The sequence below is a fragment of the Pezoporus flaviventris genome, unplaced genomic scaffold (assembly GCF_033815535.1).
Source record: "Pezoporus flaviventris isolate CSIRO_AGI_PZ_B2104156 unplaced genomic scaffold, CSIRO_AGI_Pfla_v1 ptg000045l, whole genome shotgun sequence".
Classification (NCBI taxonomy): Eukaryota; Metazoa; Chordata; class Aves; order Psittaciformes; family Psittacidae; genus Pezoporus; species Pezoporus flaviventris.
Genome location: NW_026892593.1, coordinates 20,296,405 through 20,314,210, shown reverse-complemented (window position 1 = coordinate 20,314,210; position 17,806 = coordinate 20,296,405). Strand labels below are relative to the sequence as shown.

General features: G+C 38.5%; 1 protein-coding gene across 8 annotated transcripts in view; it reads right to left on the bottom strand.

The window, feature by feature from the left end:
* The window catches only part of TSPAN12 (tetraspanin 12), a 43,487-nt gene that overhangs the window by 3,467 nt on the left and 22,214 nt on the right, over positions 1-17,806 (bottom strand). For all 8 annotated transcript variants that reach the window (XM_061467633.1, XM_061467640.1, XM_061467638.1 and 5 more), the window contains 3 exons: positions 10,667-10,741; positions 6,923-7,030; positions 3,861-4,004 (listed from right to left, as the gene is read on the bottom strand). In XM_061467633.1, coding sequence (XP_061323617.1) covers positions 3,861-4,004; positions 6,923-7,030; positions 10,667-10,741 — 327 coding nt within the window. The remainder of the gene's footprint in view (positions 1-3,860; positions 4,005-6,922; positions 7,031-10,666; positions 10,742-17,806) is intronic.

Sequence of the window (17,806 nt, the reverse complement as noted above, 5' to 3'; positions counted from 1 at the left end):
TAATTGAACTTGATAAGCAACAAAACATGTCACATTGGTGTCTTCTTGAACTAGAAGGCAGTGCTGTAATTATACTACTTTCCAAATTTGTTTTTAATTACAGACAAGCTGACTGCATTTTAATACTTTTAATAACTTTAAGGAATGAAGGTACATGCTAGTCACAAGTTAAAAATACTCAACCACAGCAGTATTCAAATTCAGTTCATTCATTGCCTAGAGGAAACATCCATTAGCAGAGAGCAGTAACATTAATGCCTGCATCTCCTGCAGTACAGACACATAATTGAGACGAATTATGCCTGAACTAGATAGACTGCCTCCCTCCATTTAATGATATTCTTGCAGTTCTGCTGTAATACACATTCAAAATCAGTTTTAAAATTGAGAAATATCCAGCCACCCTTGTTATCCTCACATTCATGCATTTTATTTCTGCTTATGCAACACATTCATAGTTGGTAGCCTGCAATCAAAGGGTACATAAATACACTTCCCCTGCAAAAGTAAAAGTTTGTCACTAAAAAGGAAGCTCTTGTTGACAGCTCAAAAGTAGTATAAAACTGTGCAGCAATCATTCAGAAGAATTAGCTTCAAATTCCCATAGAGCTATGGATTAAAGGCCTGATTCATATTTATTAAAAAGGCTATTTTATCTTCTCAGTCTTAAAATGGAAACAAACCAGATATTTCTGATTTACTGCAACATCTGAGAATAAGGAGCAGATCTTAAAGAAGGCATTCTCAGAGTAGGAAAGAGAATCATCAGCATATTCAACAGATCTCTTGTATGCTCAAATTTTGAGCATACACAAAGTATACCAGAATACAAAAAAAATATTGACTATGCAATTTTGATTCTTCTGAAGATACCAACTCCTACCAATCCTTTTGTCTAGGTTATAGTTCCTGGTCACAAGATGGGCAGAGCTCCCCTTGTCCTCAGACCACAGTAAATCTCTGAGTTTCCTGCATGTGTCATGATGCATTTCCCTCACAACCACACTCTAAGGTTAGACTGTTCCATGGACTGCACCAAAGGTGAAGCTTGTCAGAATAAAAGCAGTCCAAGATGACTAACACATTTGAAAAATAGCTTTGAAAATAATACTCTCAAACTAAACTCTAAGCCACCTTTCTTCCTACAAAAATTGTATTGTGAAGGATTCTAACCTAGATTAAAGAAGCTCCAAAATCCCAGTAGAAAACTGCAGCACAACTACAAAAAAAACTACGTGATCAATCCCAGCCAAAACAAACTTCAGTTTTCTGAACTGCTACAAAGAATTTTTCTGAAGTACCATAATGAACTTGCAAAGCATTTACATAAGCCAATTTTAGGCTGGCGAGTCTAATACCATCAGGCTCCCTCTCAAACTACCAAATTATGCAAGTTTGTTTGGAATCACATTCTAAAATGGCTTTTCTCCTTCTAATCTCCAAAGCAGAAGTCAGACCGATTAGCTTTGCAAGTGCAAGCTGGTTTTGCATGATACTGATAAACACATTAGCAAGCACACCCTATGAGCCTGTGAAACAACCCACAGGCACGGACCATGGAAAAAACAAATGTTTTGCCAACCAAATACTGTAAAACTCATAAAGCAACAGAGTATTTTTGTGGCTGGTAAAATAGAATACAGCCTGTCCAGTTTTTTAAGGGATTATGGAGTAGAGAAAGAAAAATATTTTTTTCTGAAAGCTGAATCTATCCAAAATACTCTGGGGTATAATAGGGGAAGAACCATAAATACACCCTTCAGGTTTCTTCCATAAAAAAGCCAGGCAGGCTTTATTAAGTGGGTCTTAACAAAGCCCTGATGTTCTACAACATCATCATCTTTGGCTGTTAATTTTCTACAAGTAGAACCAAAAGAACTTGAACATACAAAGTGCACAGAGAACCACTTTCCCAGAACATGGCTAGGGGAATGAAATATTAGCAGAAGAGATGACATAAGAAAATCCTGCAGTTTCAACAAGACACTCCAATGACTAGTACTCCTCAGAATTTTCTGAGCTTCCCAAGCTCAACAATTTGTTTCTCATTGAGTGACACTGCTTACGTACTCTTGCCTTTTCACATAAGCAGGAAGGATGCTTAAGGCAAATGAACATTCTGCAGCTTCCACACTCTTACACACTTTGAGCACTCTCTACAGCAGAGTTGGTCTGTGTGGTGTCAATACTGGCAGCAGTATTACAAAAAAAACTATTATTGCAAAGTGAGTCCCAGTTCATTCTTCAAGCATGAGTAAGAGACTAGGCTTCTTCTGAGGCCTGCTAAAGTGCTTTGCGATTCAGATACTAACACTTCTAAAGTGTAACCAGTGCTGGGAGCTTTGCCATAAGGCAGGAGAGTCTCTATTATTAGCTGATGGAAAGAAAACAGCCTCTGCCACTGTCTTTAAGGTTCCCTAGCACAGACTGGCCTTCTGAGGCACAGGCCTTTTGGCAGCTCTTCCTTCTCACTTCCTAGTGGAATCACACCAGGCCTGGGATGGATGTCTGAACGTCCATAATAAATTACATCATTTCTGCTCATAGAGTCAATGCCATACAAAAGCATTTCAACAAAACCAAACTGTTTCCTGGCAACAGCTAATATTCATTTTGGCTTGTTTTTACAGTGGGTCTCCCCTGCTTCAGAGGTATCTCTCCATAGCATCTCAACAAGAGCTACATAATTAGATTCTTGTAAGAAGTTTTTTAAAGTGGTAAGAGACTGGGACAAAATAAAATGGTTCTTTGGGTGATCTTCCATAATGCAGAATTTCATTGTCTGCTGGAAAAATATTCATGCTACAGCATGTGGAAGGACACTTCTCAGGCTCATCCTCCTTTCTATGTACCCTATATTACTTTAAAGAAAGCAAATGAAAAAATACCTCTCTTCTCAGAATCTCCTAATTACTTGATGTAGACATGCGGTTTGCCACTACTGGACCACCTGGCCTGTTGGTCATTCTGCTATTACTGAATGCACAATTAAAGATTTTCAGAGGTCTGCTAGCATAAAAAAAACCAAAACAACAAAACCCCCAAAATAGTAGGTATCAAAGCAGTCTCCAGGCAAAGGTGACTTTAGACAACATTTTTGTGAGAACAGTTAAAATTGTGTAGTAAAGAACATATTTACTTGTTTGTGTAATTTTCACCCTAAGAACAGTAATGATTTGCTACCATGATCGCCTCCCTCACCCACTTTAAAAAGGTCCTCTCCCGATTTTAAGGTTTTTGGTTTAGATTATTTTTTTTTCAGTAATAATCCTAGTGTAATGTAGTAGAGTTAGAGAGAAAGAGCATTTTCACACAAAGTTTCTGTGCATTCTCACAGTGGAGCAACTGAATTACCTGCCTCCTTGCATAAGTCCTGTTAAGAGAGCTCTCATCTTCCAAAGGACTTCTCAAAAGCATCCTTCACTGTACAACATACCACTTCAGTCCTCATTACATCATGGAAAGTAGAATTTCTCTTCATTTGGCTATCTGGAGACTGGACATTACACTAAAACTATTTGTTTGGGTTTTTTTTTTTATTTCTAACTGAAGCAAATTTCAACTCCAACCTAACCACTATAAAACCAATATTCAAGCACATCTCAGATGTTAACTGCACTGCTAACAAGTCATCTCACTTCCAGGTAAGGGTGGGCGGGTTGTTTCTCTCCTTTTTCCTTTCTTTCTTTCTCCCTCTGCTTCAGCACTTATCAATAATAAACATAAACAAACACAACAAATACTTTCCATAAACACAATTACACAACAAGCTCTTCTGCTTCACTGCAAATTATGAGTTTGGAAAATGGATCAGGAAGAACGTACAAAGTCTTCTGAAATATCCACACTTTTCTTCTTACCTCCTGATAAAGGTCACTGAGATCCTCATGATGCGCCTGCTTAGAGCATCCTGGGAACTCCCTGACACAACAGGAGTCAGGCGGCCAGTCCATTTCTGTCATTTCCAGCCAGTCTGTGAAGTACACCACCCCACAACATTTAAACTGCAAAGGAAGGATTAGCCAAGATCAGCAATGATGATGTTGATTCTTCATAAAAGTAAGTCATCAAAAAAGCTACATAAATTCCTGTTAACGACTCCCACAACATTTACATAGGACTAAAAATATTTACAAGAGCTTCCACGTATCCTGTTTTGCTGTACTTTGACATAAAGGTGACATGAAAAATGTAGTGAACAATGAGCACCTCAGAAACAGCCAATGATACTGCTCTGCCGTTTAAATCCCAACTGCTCCCTCAAAGGATGCTTCACAGAAATTGACCTACCATGTAATTCTGCTATCCTTACTACAAGGAACTAACACATTGTAAAGGGTGACTAATGAACAAGTACACCTCTGGCAGAAGGAACTAGTAGGAAAAGGTGATTAAGGTCTTACTAGTGAGGATTATTCCTGCAAGGCTAAAACTATGGACATGTCTGTTGAAAATCAAATGTGAAAAAAAACAGACCTATCTGAATACAGACAAAGAAAAAGATTTTAAAAATGAGTGAAAAGGTATGGAAATGACAAATGCTGAAATGAAAAAGGGAAAAGGAAGGAAGGAAGGGGTATTACACTAAAATAAAAACTGCAACAGAAGAAACCATAAAAGCAAGAAGTCTGGCTGCAAAGCAGATGAGTCATAATTGGCTACAAAAACCACCTGGTCTATCAACCTGTCTTCTCTGCAAAACACACCAAGAGAATTAAAGCCAAATGACCAGTCTATGACATTCCTAGCTGCTGTCACATAAAAAAGGGTTAAAGCAGCTATATCAAATTTTCTTTGGAATTGGATGACGAATTGATATAATGAAAAAACAAACAAACAAACAAACAAACAAGCCTTGCAGCAGGAACAGGAAGTTGTTTTTTTGGTTTTTGGGTGTAGGTTTTTTTTTTCCCATCTGGATGTTCTCTAGTACCAGCCTGAATTTGTTAGTCATCACCTGGTCCCTCTGACCCATGGGCTTGGGAACGTTTGCCCCCCTTACCTGCTTCAGAGTCAGAGTCCTGTATACCACACCTCACTTCAGTCATAACCAAGCAAATCAGTGCCCTGACACTAGGTTAGTACACACTGTGCCTTGACTTCACCAGTCCTCTTACAAATCCCACTTCTTCCTTTTTCACTAGAGCTGTTTTTTGTTAATCAGTTTGTGGGTCAAAATCCTCCCAATGCTCAAGTTGTGGCTCCTCATTGTAATTGCAAAGACTACTCATTAAACATCCTTTTATTAATCTCAAATCTTTTCTTCCCCCTGCCCAGTTCTTCCTTCCTGACTTCAACTGACCCTTCCCATCTTCCTTAGCATAGTCACAAATGATAATAGACCAGCAAGGGGGTTATGGAGAAAAGATATTTACCATCTCTCTCAGATGTGAAAAGATATAGAAGAGTGAGCACAAGGCTGACCAAGGCTGAATCTTTGCAAACAAAATTGCACATTATAATTTTTTTCTTTTGGAAAAAAAGAAAACAATAGTGCTGAGAAAGGCCCCAGGCATAGTGCTCATTCAGATGTAAAGCACATAACAGGCTCACACAACCACCATCTGAGTTATGAGTAGTCAGAGTAAAATTGAGAGTCCACCAATTAGGTAGGAGCTGTAAAAGAGACTTCTTAGCTCACTTCAAACTTTCCCCAGATCATTCCTCTGACCAGAGATGGAATATAGGAAATCTAAGTTCTAAAAGAAACCTTTTCTCCCCTGGAAGAGTTAACGCACAGTTGAAGTTTTATAGATTCCTTTTTTCACATTTATGTTTATTCATATTAAAACCAGCTATTATGATGACACCACAACAACCAGGAGGATAAAAGGCAATTTCTAAATTTAATCAATCTGTACGTTAAAAAAAAAGATACAGTACCAGGTCTATTCAAGGAAAATGAGGCCATTTAATTATATCACCTCAGTTACAGACCAGACACACTCTACCTGTGTATGAAGAATTACTCAGTTTCACAGAGCACTTGCATAGCCAAAGCAGGGAACTGGGGAGGGTGGGGGTGTGTTTAACCTCATGCAGTCCTCACTTTTTCTTTCAGGTTAAGTATAAATACAGACTAACCGAGTGCTGCCAGGAAATGTTTAAATAAACAGGAAATCTGTGCAACAATGATAGATTTCAAGAAGGGCAACACAATGACAGGCACTCAAAGAGTTCTCTTCCTGCATGTGAGTTATATTTGGAATTAATGGGTTTTACCTTGAGCAATTTCATGTTTTTGTAACATAACAGTTCATTCTTTAAAAACAGCTCTGAATTTTAGTAGGCTAGAGGGCAAAGCTGTGAATAGACAAGGAAGCTTTTTGGTTTGTTTCCCACCCCTTCAGTCAAAGGAAATAAAAACCCTGATCACTTTCTCAAACCTCAGCCAAAGAGACAGTGTTTGCATCTTTGTGGAAACTTCCTGTTCCCCTCATTTCCACATGAACACATTATCTTAACCAGGACTGCTCTGTGAGAGGGTAACTAATGGAGTCTACAGGAAAGGGAGCACAGTTTAATATTAAAACAGCCTATAGAAATGTTTGTTTCACTTTATTTGCAGATTCTAAGTTTTACATACATCATATTCTTAAATGTTACAACAGTCCTAAAAGGTGTTGGTGTCCTAACCTTACTGGCAAAGGAGAAGACAGTGTCAGCAATTTAACTGAATTTACTCACATTCTTTTTTTGGTGTTTTAGGGTTTTTAGGACATACATAAGCTCAAGAGTTGGGTATCAAGTGGTGCTAACAGATATCATCACTACACAGGATTTCACATAAAATGAACTTGCATTTATTTACCTATTCACTTAAAACAAAACCTTTTTTTAAAAAAAATAACATTTTATAATATCATAAATAACATTGACCATGCATGTATTACTTCAGATCATGAATTAACTGTCATCTTACCTCCCTCTGGAAGAAATTCCAAGCATGGGTCAGCCACTGGTACCTAGGTAGGCCATAATTGGTCATCCTGGCTTTCAGTGTGATCATATCAGACCACTGCACCGGAACCTAAAGCAAGGAAAGAAAAGCAATTCACACAGTTTGTGGCTCCAAACCCAGAACTTCCATCGATTCTGAGATCTTTCCAATGAAATGACCAAAACAACTTTTAATTAAACAGTAAAATAAGTGCTTCAATTTTTATGATATTGAAACTTAATGACATTTTATTAAAATATCAGAAAAAAGTTATTTGTTTGTGTCCAAATTAATGTACACTGGAAAAGGAGCTGCATTTTGGAGAGATTCAGAGACAGCTGGGTACAATCTGATTATGATATCACCAGATTTTTTACCTGACATAAAACTTGAACAGAGCACCATTTGTCTGCCCCAGTTTAGATATCTCGCTGGTGTCATCTTAGTCAACAGAAAGAAACAGGCAAACATATGGGGAAGTTCACCTCAAGATAAATATTTTAACAGAGCAGATGAATCATTCCATTGAAGTCTCAAATCCACTTTACTTTGTAAAGTGACATACTTAAACGTGTAACTTCTAAATACACAGAATTAGCCGAGATGAATTTTACCCCAAGTCTTTTCAGTGGCTTTGCATGCAGGTATCCTGAATGTACTTGATTTCAGTATCTTGTCCAATAGTAACAGGGAAGTGTAGATAGACATAGAGGCCCCATGAACATTTTTCTTCACATGCAGCCTTGTAAATCTTTCTTTCTGAAAGAAGAATACTTTTAAGTATTTTTCTTTCAAATTTGGCTACTCAGAATTGAGGTGCTCTCCACTGTCAGACTATGACCCTCAGTCAGCAATTTATTTAGAAACAATAGAAACAAGTCCTATGGCACTTGGCATACAATGCAGTTACAAGTCAAGATAACTAACTTCGGCAGCACAAATTTCAGTGTGCCAAATGAAAACAAGGAGCTGAAGACTTTGCAGCACAGCATTCATGCTGAGTTTTGCCTTGTTCCCACTAGCCTTAACAGATACCATGAAAGAAATCACAATTACAGCTTTTATTGGGAGGACGGAGGACCCCAGCTCTTCTAGCAGCTATGACATAGGTCTCCTGTTCAATTTGGAGTCAAACGTAAGGGCATTCTGCAAATAGCAATAAATGGTATTTAAGAAAAAAATTATCACAATACTTCCTAAGGAGCCTGGAATTCATTTTGCCAGATGCTCTACAAAAAACAGGGACAATCACCACCTGACTGACCCCATAATCCAAATAAGAACATTTCATAACGTTTCAATACCACTGCTAAGTTATACTACATTATCGAAACTTTGGTAAAGCTTGCTATATCATGAATATGAATATGTTAATAATATCCCAGAAACTTAACACACCTTTAACGTAGCAGTTTTTATTTCTTAAGCTATAAAGCATTGAATTCACAACTGTCCACATGAAAAATATTTTAGCAGTAGAATACTAAGGTTATTAAAAACAGTACCACAGAACATTTCTACCACAAACATTTACACTGTTCACTCTAATAAAGTAATTTGGTTTTGTACTCCATGCATTTCTCTTTCCACCGCACTGGAGTTTAGCACTCTGCTTTATTTGGATATTATTTGATATCACTGAAATTAAGTTCATACTTGCCAGACTATGTTTTTATTATCTTATTTGAGTTGAATATAGTCCAAGGTTACACATGTAACACAAGGCATCCAACTTCTTTATGAAAACAATTGAAAGCAAGGAAAAAAAAATAATCAAGAAGCGACAGAAGGAAATTAAAAGCAAATCAAAACAAACTAAACCCTACTGCAGGAAGGCAATTTGAATTCTGGAGCTAAGGAGAGGTACCAGAATCTGCTTGACTGCTCCAAGAATGCCAACATGTCACACTAAGGACCATCAACGCATCTACTAAATAGCTTTCCATCAGTTCACGCATGCAGTAGTGCACAGTAATACACGATCTTGAGATGCATTTGTTTGGCTACACACTAACAGTTTTCTGTAGCGTGGTTTCAGTTTAGCATAAGTTCTGTAAAACTCTGCTTGCCACTGAGATCTACTTATTCATTATTATTTTTCTAATGAGTATCAAGGCTTGACCAATGCCCAAGTAAGCTAAGAACCCACACTGGCTTTTCAATCTTGTGGGTGGACAAATTAGTCATGAAGCACACTTCATGCTGAGAGCTATCATGAGCTGGAAGGAAAATCATTCATACAAGGACTCAGAGCAACTTGTCCACATGCCAAGGACAGCCCATATTTCATCAGCAGAGGCAGTTATCCCCCAGTGGCATTTTTGCCAACATCACTCACCCACCTACACTAACGCCAACTGACTCTTTCAAACCCACCAGTGGCTCATGTGATTTTATGTTACACTGAAACTAATATGACAAGTCACCTGCATGGGTGTAAGAGGGAGTCTTATCAAATAGAGTAGGAGAAAGCATGCTCTAGGAAAGTGACCTACACAGGTATGAAAGAACCACTGAAAGCCAACTGTGCTCTTCCAGACTGCCACATTCCCTAAGGGGTCTCAGCAGCAAGAAAGAAGCAAGAAACCCGAGTCTGGCCCACCTCATCACCTGAAAGGCAGTAGTGTTAGGACAAAGGGAATAAGAGGAGAAAATCAGATGGAAAGAGAAAATACATCCCCAAAAGATAGTTATAACTGTCCTCCTTGGCAAAACCCCCATAGAGGGCAGCTGTGCCCATAGGATGAAGCATGTCTCTGCCTGCATTTCCAGTTTTAAAATGCATCAATGTAAGCTGACATTCAAAGTAAAGGGATAGCCTTTACTGCTGTTACATTAGAACACCCCTCTGGAATCTGTACTGCAAGCAAGGGAATGAAGGCTGATGCAAAGTGCTGACACATAACTTCAGACTTCAAATCTGCCAGAAATTCCTTTGGTCCCAAAAGACTCTCTCCCATCTTACTGCAATGTAATTGCTACTCACTGTTGAAAAGACCAGGATATTGGGCATATCATTATTCATAAAAATGTACCAAACTGAGAACAAGATGTAAGGACATAGCAGCCAGCAGAATAACATTTTCTACACTTACCCATTTTCTTGCATGCCAGTTACAAGTTTTCAGTTTGAAAATTAAAGGTTGGTACAGCTATAAAAACTAGACAGATAAAACCTCTTCACAAGCTTACAGGAGAGTGTTTTATAGCCAAGACATGTTTTGCTTAAAACTGGCATTTCTAGCTTGTGGAGGCAGTGTGAAGATTTCAGCAGACAGCAAATCCTCTGTTGAAAGAACATACTGTCTGTTTACAAAGCAGTACACTCAGTTCTTTTAAACATGAAGAACTTCGGGGCAAAATCCCTTCAAATTCTCACATCTCCTCTCTCAGAATACTTATCTTAAGGCTTAAGTTCATTCTTTATCCTCAAAACTTCCACTGACTTCAATGAGAACCTGCCTAAGTGAGAATTAACTAAAAATAAAGTCCTTAGATCAGGGACTGCAGGATTTGGCTCTCCACTATAGAGAGGATAGAGAGAAATTCAGAAGGGACCTTCCAGACAGACAAGATTTCTTAGAATTCTCTGTTTAAAAAAGAGCCAGTCACTTTAGACTGTCAGAATAATGAACAAAGATAAACACCGCAGCAATCAGAAAACAGCTAGCTAATGGAAATCTGTTTTCTTCTGTTGAAAAAATGCAGCCTCCTTTTCTGACTCACCGTTATTTCCTGCTCGTAGGTCCAAACACCACAGGCCAGTTCAACACAGAATATTACAAGCAAGCTTCCAAAGTACTGCAGAAAACAGAACGGCCTTATGTTATTTTTGCTGTTCAGTTTAACTTTGAAAAAAGGACTTAACAATTTGAAGGACATCTTGAAACATTAACATTTCACATGACTGAAGACATGGAATGTAAAATACTCTTCTTAATCAAAATATGAAAGAGTCATCTGGCATACTTTCTAAAAGTTTGTCATGTGATTTCATACAAGCTTAACATGAATATTATATGAATATTACAATGGGAAAATAAATTCATTTCCTTGTTGCCCAAGAGCACAAGGCTATCATGACACATTATGCTAAAGCAGATGAAAAGAGGACAATCTTTTTTCCTGTCATATAGGTGAGGGAAAAAAAAAAACAACTCCTCTTTTTTCAGTTCTACACATTTAAGCAACATATACAAATCATGACAATAGCCAAAAGCAAAAAGAAAAAAATAAACATAAAAAAAGAGCAAATTGACAATACAGAAGCAAACCAGGTTCTTGAAAGCCCTGTTCTCATGCAAATGATTTAGATATTTGAGATCATGCATAAATGTACAAGTGCTAACCACTGAACTACTTAAAAATAGAAAATACATGTATAAATGAAGAAGCTGTACCAGTCTTGATGAAGATGGTTAAGAAAAACTGACTGCTGTGTTTAAAAAGAGCAGAACTATCTTCTATACAGCATCAACAAACCCTTCCTGAACTTCAGGATAAAGCCGCACTGGTGTTATCTATTAAAAGTGATGCATTTATCTTTTGATTAAAGCAGAATATAGCTCCATTCATCCTTAACTCCAAACTTTCTTCCATGTCAATGGACTGAGCTCCCCCTTGTTCTCAGTACACAAGACTTAAAGTTACAGCCATCATGGATTTTAATTTTATTTGAAAATCAAATCACGATGTAAAATAGAATATAATTCAATTAGTAGGGTACATGCCAAAAGGCTCCTAATTTAGTCATTTAATTCTGGAATCTATTTAGGACAGGTATAAAACACATAAAACATGTACTGAGGATACAAGATGGGGGTAAATAAACTATATTATTTAGAATAGAGAATATAAATCCACAAGTAGTGGGATTTAACAGTCACCTACACAGCACCTTTTTCATGCACCCAGTCTGGAACTGAGTAATTCACAGATACCTTGGCAGCCACTGAACAGTGTCATACTTAACTCCTACTTGCTGATCAGATCTATCTCCCTGTATTCAATGCCCTCCTCCTGCAAAGGTCAGTTCAATAAAGATGATATTGAATGAAGACACCCCATTTTTCTAACCTCCACCACATTACACTACATCATCATAGTCAATATAGCTTAACAACATATTGCACACCCTTACAAATCAACACTGTAAGCACATGAAGAGCTCCTGTACAGGCCTTCAATAACCAGTATGTTCATCCTCCAAAGGTTCAAAAGAGGAAAAAATTTTAGTCATACCTTGTAAGAGCCAAGCAGCTTTCTCTAAAAAATAAAATCACAAACTTCTAGACAATGTATCCACTATCATCGTAGTGCCTGCAAGTTACGCAAATACTCTGCATACTCTGCAAATATTCACTTCAAAAGGAGATAAGAATACCACATGCTTTAGCTCTATTAATTCATATAAAAAAATGTTTAAGGATATTGTGGCTAATACTGACATTTTAGAGAGGAAGAACAACAAAATATTTTAATGAAAAGCAAACTTGAGTACTCAGCTGACAAAGAAAATTTTAGTGGCTTTATACTCTAATTAGATATTAAGCCTGGGACTGCCTGCTATCACCAAATCTTATGCCAAGCTCACTGATTATGGTAAAAGCAATACATGTGCGAGTATATGTATGGCACTCTCTGGAAAACTCTTCATTTGCAGTTCCTTGCAACAACAATTATTCACCAACCTTAACATCTGAAACATCCTTGGTTTTGTTTAGTTAGGAAAGTTCATGTTAGCAATTGGAGAAAGAAGACCCAAACCCAAGATTTTCTCCGGTAACTGAATCTAGCCCAGGACAGAAAACTATTTAGCCAGATTCACTCATAATCCACTACTGAATCTGCCAGGAAATGAGCACTCCTGACTAGCTACATCTGGACACATCAGGGCCCTGTAGAATCAAGCCTTCTGTCCTGAGAAAGCACATCTTCTGCCCATAAGGCAAAGGACAAGACAAAACACACAGCATTTACATGAAAGCACACACTAGGATATGAGCAACTGCAGACATACCAAACTTGTACAAAGGAGCTTCAGTTTCCCTCTTCTGCTGAAGGGGAATATTATACCTCTCTCTAAATGCAATGGTTTGCAAAACAAATAATTCTTATGACAGTTGTGTATGTGTGGAAAAACCCTCTAACCATTATTTAAATTTCCTACCCTTAATTTCCATCTTCCAAAACCAGAAACTTACTGATTTCAGTGCTTATTCCTTGTCCCCAATTAGATTCCCACAGGACTCTGAATGTTAAATGCATCTTCCTGCATTTACACACTTCTGCTTTTTGCCAGAAACTCGAATGTGGTTTTGAAGCAAGACTTAATATTTCTTCCTATGGGCTGAGTGGGTACATTCTGTAAAGGAGACTAACCCACTGAGGAATGCTATTGAGCACTACGCACAAAACTGTGCCAGCAGGTCACTGATACTACCTTCTACAGCACACCTCCCTCAGAACAGTTTACCGAGATATTTTCTATGTTTTTTTTTTTGTTGTTGTTGTTTTGTTTCTAGGTTTTGGGTGGCACAGAAAGGGTAGGATAGGGAAAGACACAAAAGGAAGCAAATGTTTTTGCAAAGATATCTACAGGTCATCATAAAATAATAAAAAAAAAATCTATAAGCAATTAATGCAAACCCACAATCACTTTAAAAACAAGAGACTTTTCACATGGTAAATACTAAAGACTTTTAACATCCCTCTTTTGAAGGCAACTGCTAATCGCTATACTTCTCCCCCCAGACAGACTATGCAAAGTCATCAGAAAATTGAAGTGGCTCCTTCATCCTGTTACAAACCTGTCAGAGTCCATTTCATTGAAAGATTTCCTCCAGCAAGGAGGAAAAAGCTAAACCAGCAAGGCTGTGAAAAAAGCTAAAACACTGCTTCCTTAAGAGTGGCTGAATGACTGAAATGCTGGTGGAAAACACTCTTTTGAGAGTAACAAATCAATGTAAGAATATTTGCCAATAAGAAAAAATAGAAAAAAAAAACCCTGCAGTGGGCATTTACTGCTCCTAAGCCACAGATATGCATGTGGCCAATACACTAAATTTTAGCACCCCTGCAATGTCAAATGGATGTGTCAATTAGCAGGGCTAGTTCTTCTGCAAGCTCCTCATTAAGCTTGCGCACCACCACTGGCCACAGGGGATAAAGGCAGGCAGCAGTTCAGTAAAGCAGTAGCTTTCCAACAGGAGCTTCTCCTCTAATACCTTGAACCTTGCAAAAGCACCTGGGCTTTTCTTCTGCAGCCTTGGATAGGTATATGCGTGTGGCTCCATCTTCAGAGCACAAAGCTGCACCACTGACAGCCTGCAGAGGCTTAAACAACTGGAAAGAAGTGAGAACAGGAATAAAGTAATGACAGTAATAAAGTAATGAGAGTAATAAAGTAATAAACAGGAATAAAGTAATAACAGTAATTCACTTTCAGAGAAAAGCAAAGACAGAGGGGTGAAGGGCCAAGGAAAGATACTGAAGATATTCCCTGTGTGAATATCAAGTGCAATTACCTGTCCAGTGTGTGTAATCACCAGCCCTGCTCTGCTGGAATACTCTTCATGTGGAACAGGGTAAAAGTGACTACAGCTGACATCCTCACCCTGCCCTGAAAACTCTGATGCAGAAACCACTCACAGCAACAGCACAGAAACCCACCACGAGTACAACCTGCTAGTGCAGAGATACCACCAGAGCATGCTCAGCTTCTAACAGTCTCAAGAGAGGTTTTGCTCTTAAGCAGGTCAGACAACCGTAGGTCCACTTCTACAGGGAATTCATATGTAAGGCAGAAGGACAGTGGGATAATGGATATACTGAATGGAAATCCGGTGATGATGAAATTCAGCCACAGAAGGGAGGTAAACATTAAGAAAATAATCAAAGACAGAAAAAAAAAATTAAAAATGGGTACCAGCATTAAAGTAATAGTTTTTGTTTTCATTCAGATGGCTTTCAGATAGCTATACACATAAAGGCTATCAGAACCCGAGAAAGTACTCAAAACATATATGTTATTTTCAAATATGGATAAAAAACATCAAAATAATTCAAACCTATTTTTAGAAAGATCTGTGCAGACTGTCCAAACAGGATCAACAGTTTCAGTCTGAATAAAATTCCTGTACACCACAGTGGCATCCCATGGGAGCGTATAAGCTCCATATATGCCAGTGCTCCATACATGGAGCATACATGCTCTGCCATATGCCAAAATGTCTTTGTATTTCTCAATCTAAGGCTAAAACCTGAACTACAAGAGTAATTTAGCTTAATTAAGTTATGAGTTTTTCTTCTATTCGTTCTACCAAGCTAAGCAAACCACCACCACCACCAAACACATTACAGGAACACATTTTTTCTTGATCATCTCAACCATTCTGATATAAACACAAAAAAATATAGCAAATCCAAGCACAAAATCACTACTGCAGACATGCTGCATTTGTTTAAAAAGTGTTTGCTCCAACAATTCCCATTCTGGTCTGAGAGCAACAGTGAACAGCGCACACATGAAGTGCCTCTCAGCATAAAATCTGCCCCCTCATGGCTTTCTATACGGCAGAGTACAGGGCTTTTTTTATGGTGCAATGATGGGCAATGGCAGGCAATGGCAGTGAAGGATATAAAGCATGAAGTACAACAGTTTATGTTTTTTTCCGAGATGTAATACAAAACTCTTACTGTTGTTCTAGAGATTTTTTGTTTTGACTTGAATATGCCACGAGTCCTGCAATTAATCACTTAATTTGTCTATGCTTTTCAGGCAACAGGTGATGAAAACTGGTGAAAAATAACCTCTATTTTTGTTACTAACACGGCAACAGGAAATCGGAAAAACTGGGACTTCAGAAAATGCAGTATATGGAGAGAGTCTAAAAATTTTGCTCCTCCTCCCACCCCAGTCACCATTTCAAATACTCTTCTCCAAAGTATTTCCAAGAACACTGATTTCCCTTTTTTTTTTTTTTTTGGACAGTGGAAATATTAAATCCTAATTACATTTAGGAAAGGAAAACTAGAGATAAAATTCTTGTGTCCTGCAGTAGCCTCCTTCAGTGCAATAGCCAGGGCAACGTGAATACCCCGTGCCCTATTATCAGCCATCTCAATCACCCCACTGGCAGAGATACAAAAACCACATGACTATCTTCAAAGGATGCCCTTCCAAACGCTAGTGTAACCATTACGCTAGAAATGAAGCTATGAGCAGAGGCCCTCAGAAATTTTATGGCTATAGGTACTTAGTGACCAACAGGTCACTATAACCCTCTGGTGCGAAGCAGCCCAGGCAGGTAAGGATAGCCATACTACAAAGCCATGCATACACAGGTATGCTCCTAAAGTGATACCATGTGGGTTCTTTTTGCTCTGCCACAGCTGGGTTTGGCAATTTTTTGCCAATGACCTATGGAATGCCTCATCAGCATTCAGCTACTATAACCCGTAAAATCAGTGGGCTGTTAGCCGATGCACAAGGAGAATCAAAGACCCGAACACATGCCCAGTCATGCTCACTTGGAAAATTTGGTCTACAAGACTTTAGAAAGCCTTCCTTTTCTGAGCAAATGTATCTTTTATAAGGAGGAAATTCTTTCCTGTTAGGGTGGTGAGGCACTGGAATAGGTTACCCAGGGAGGCTGTGAATGCTCCATCCCTGGCAGTGTTCAAGACCAGGTTGGACAAGGCCTTGGGTGACATGGTTTAGTGTGAGGTGTCCCTGCCCATGGCAGGGGGTTTGGAACTTGATGATCTTAAGGTCCTTTCCAACCCTAGCTATTCTATGATTCTATCTTTCGTTGAAGGACCAGTGTACTTTCTAATGAATCATCATTCACATGCTCTGCGTTTCATTTAATAAACATCTTTTTCATGCTTTATGACTCTCCTCCCAAGAGTTTTGTTTCCTTACACAAGGCATAAAACTTTTTTCTCCCCTCCTCTGATTCAAGAGAAAACACAACCCTTATGTCCTTATGTCAGAGCAAATGAAAAGTAACTTATTAGCAAGTCCAGCCTCCTCAGACTTGCTGTCTGGCACTCATACCACCTTCTCGGGCAACATGGTCCATATGGCAAGAGAGGCAAGGAAAGCTCGGGGAGGGAAGGGCAGGGTCTAAATGAGATTCCAAGGGTAAGGCAGCTGCAGAATGAAACCTTACGGGAATCTCTGAAAGAGCAGAGTATATGGTATGTAAAACAAATGCCAGAAGATTTTAACAGGCTTATGTATAGCATTTCCCGATGGCTAACAGCATGAGAGAGTCAGCTTTGTTCTTTGGAGACACAAGCCATCCAGACATCTGTCTGCACCCTAACCACCATCACTAGATCACCAACAGGAACCAGACTCTTTCTGTGCAAAATCCAGTAAGAAGTCCCTCCTCCTTCAGTAAGTTATAAGCTACAGTTCCCTTTATTTATTACAGCTTACAAAGTAAAGAGGTTATTTTAATGGTTATTTTAATCCAGCTATATTCTTTAAAAATGAAGCACTCATTAAACAGACGCAGACAAGCTGCATGGAAAACTGAAATCCTCTGTTTATCCACTTCGGCACAACAAACTTTCCCCTGCCTGCCCTGCTCCCTTCCAGCTCCCTCAGCCCTGCCCTGAAGGGATTAACAGTTCATTTGTCATTCCAATTTAAAATTTGGTTTGCTTGCTTGACAACGCAGAAATCTGTGAGAAACACAGTCATGAGTCAACAAAAGAATGGGCTGAAGCCACCAACTTACAATATTAGCTACTGAATGCCATCCAGTTCTTCAAAATAAATATATTCCACAGCAAAATAATCAAATATCTCTATTATTTTAGATTTGTTTTACCAGATCACAAAATTTTATCAGT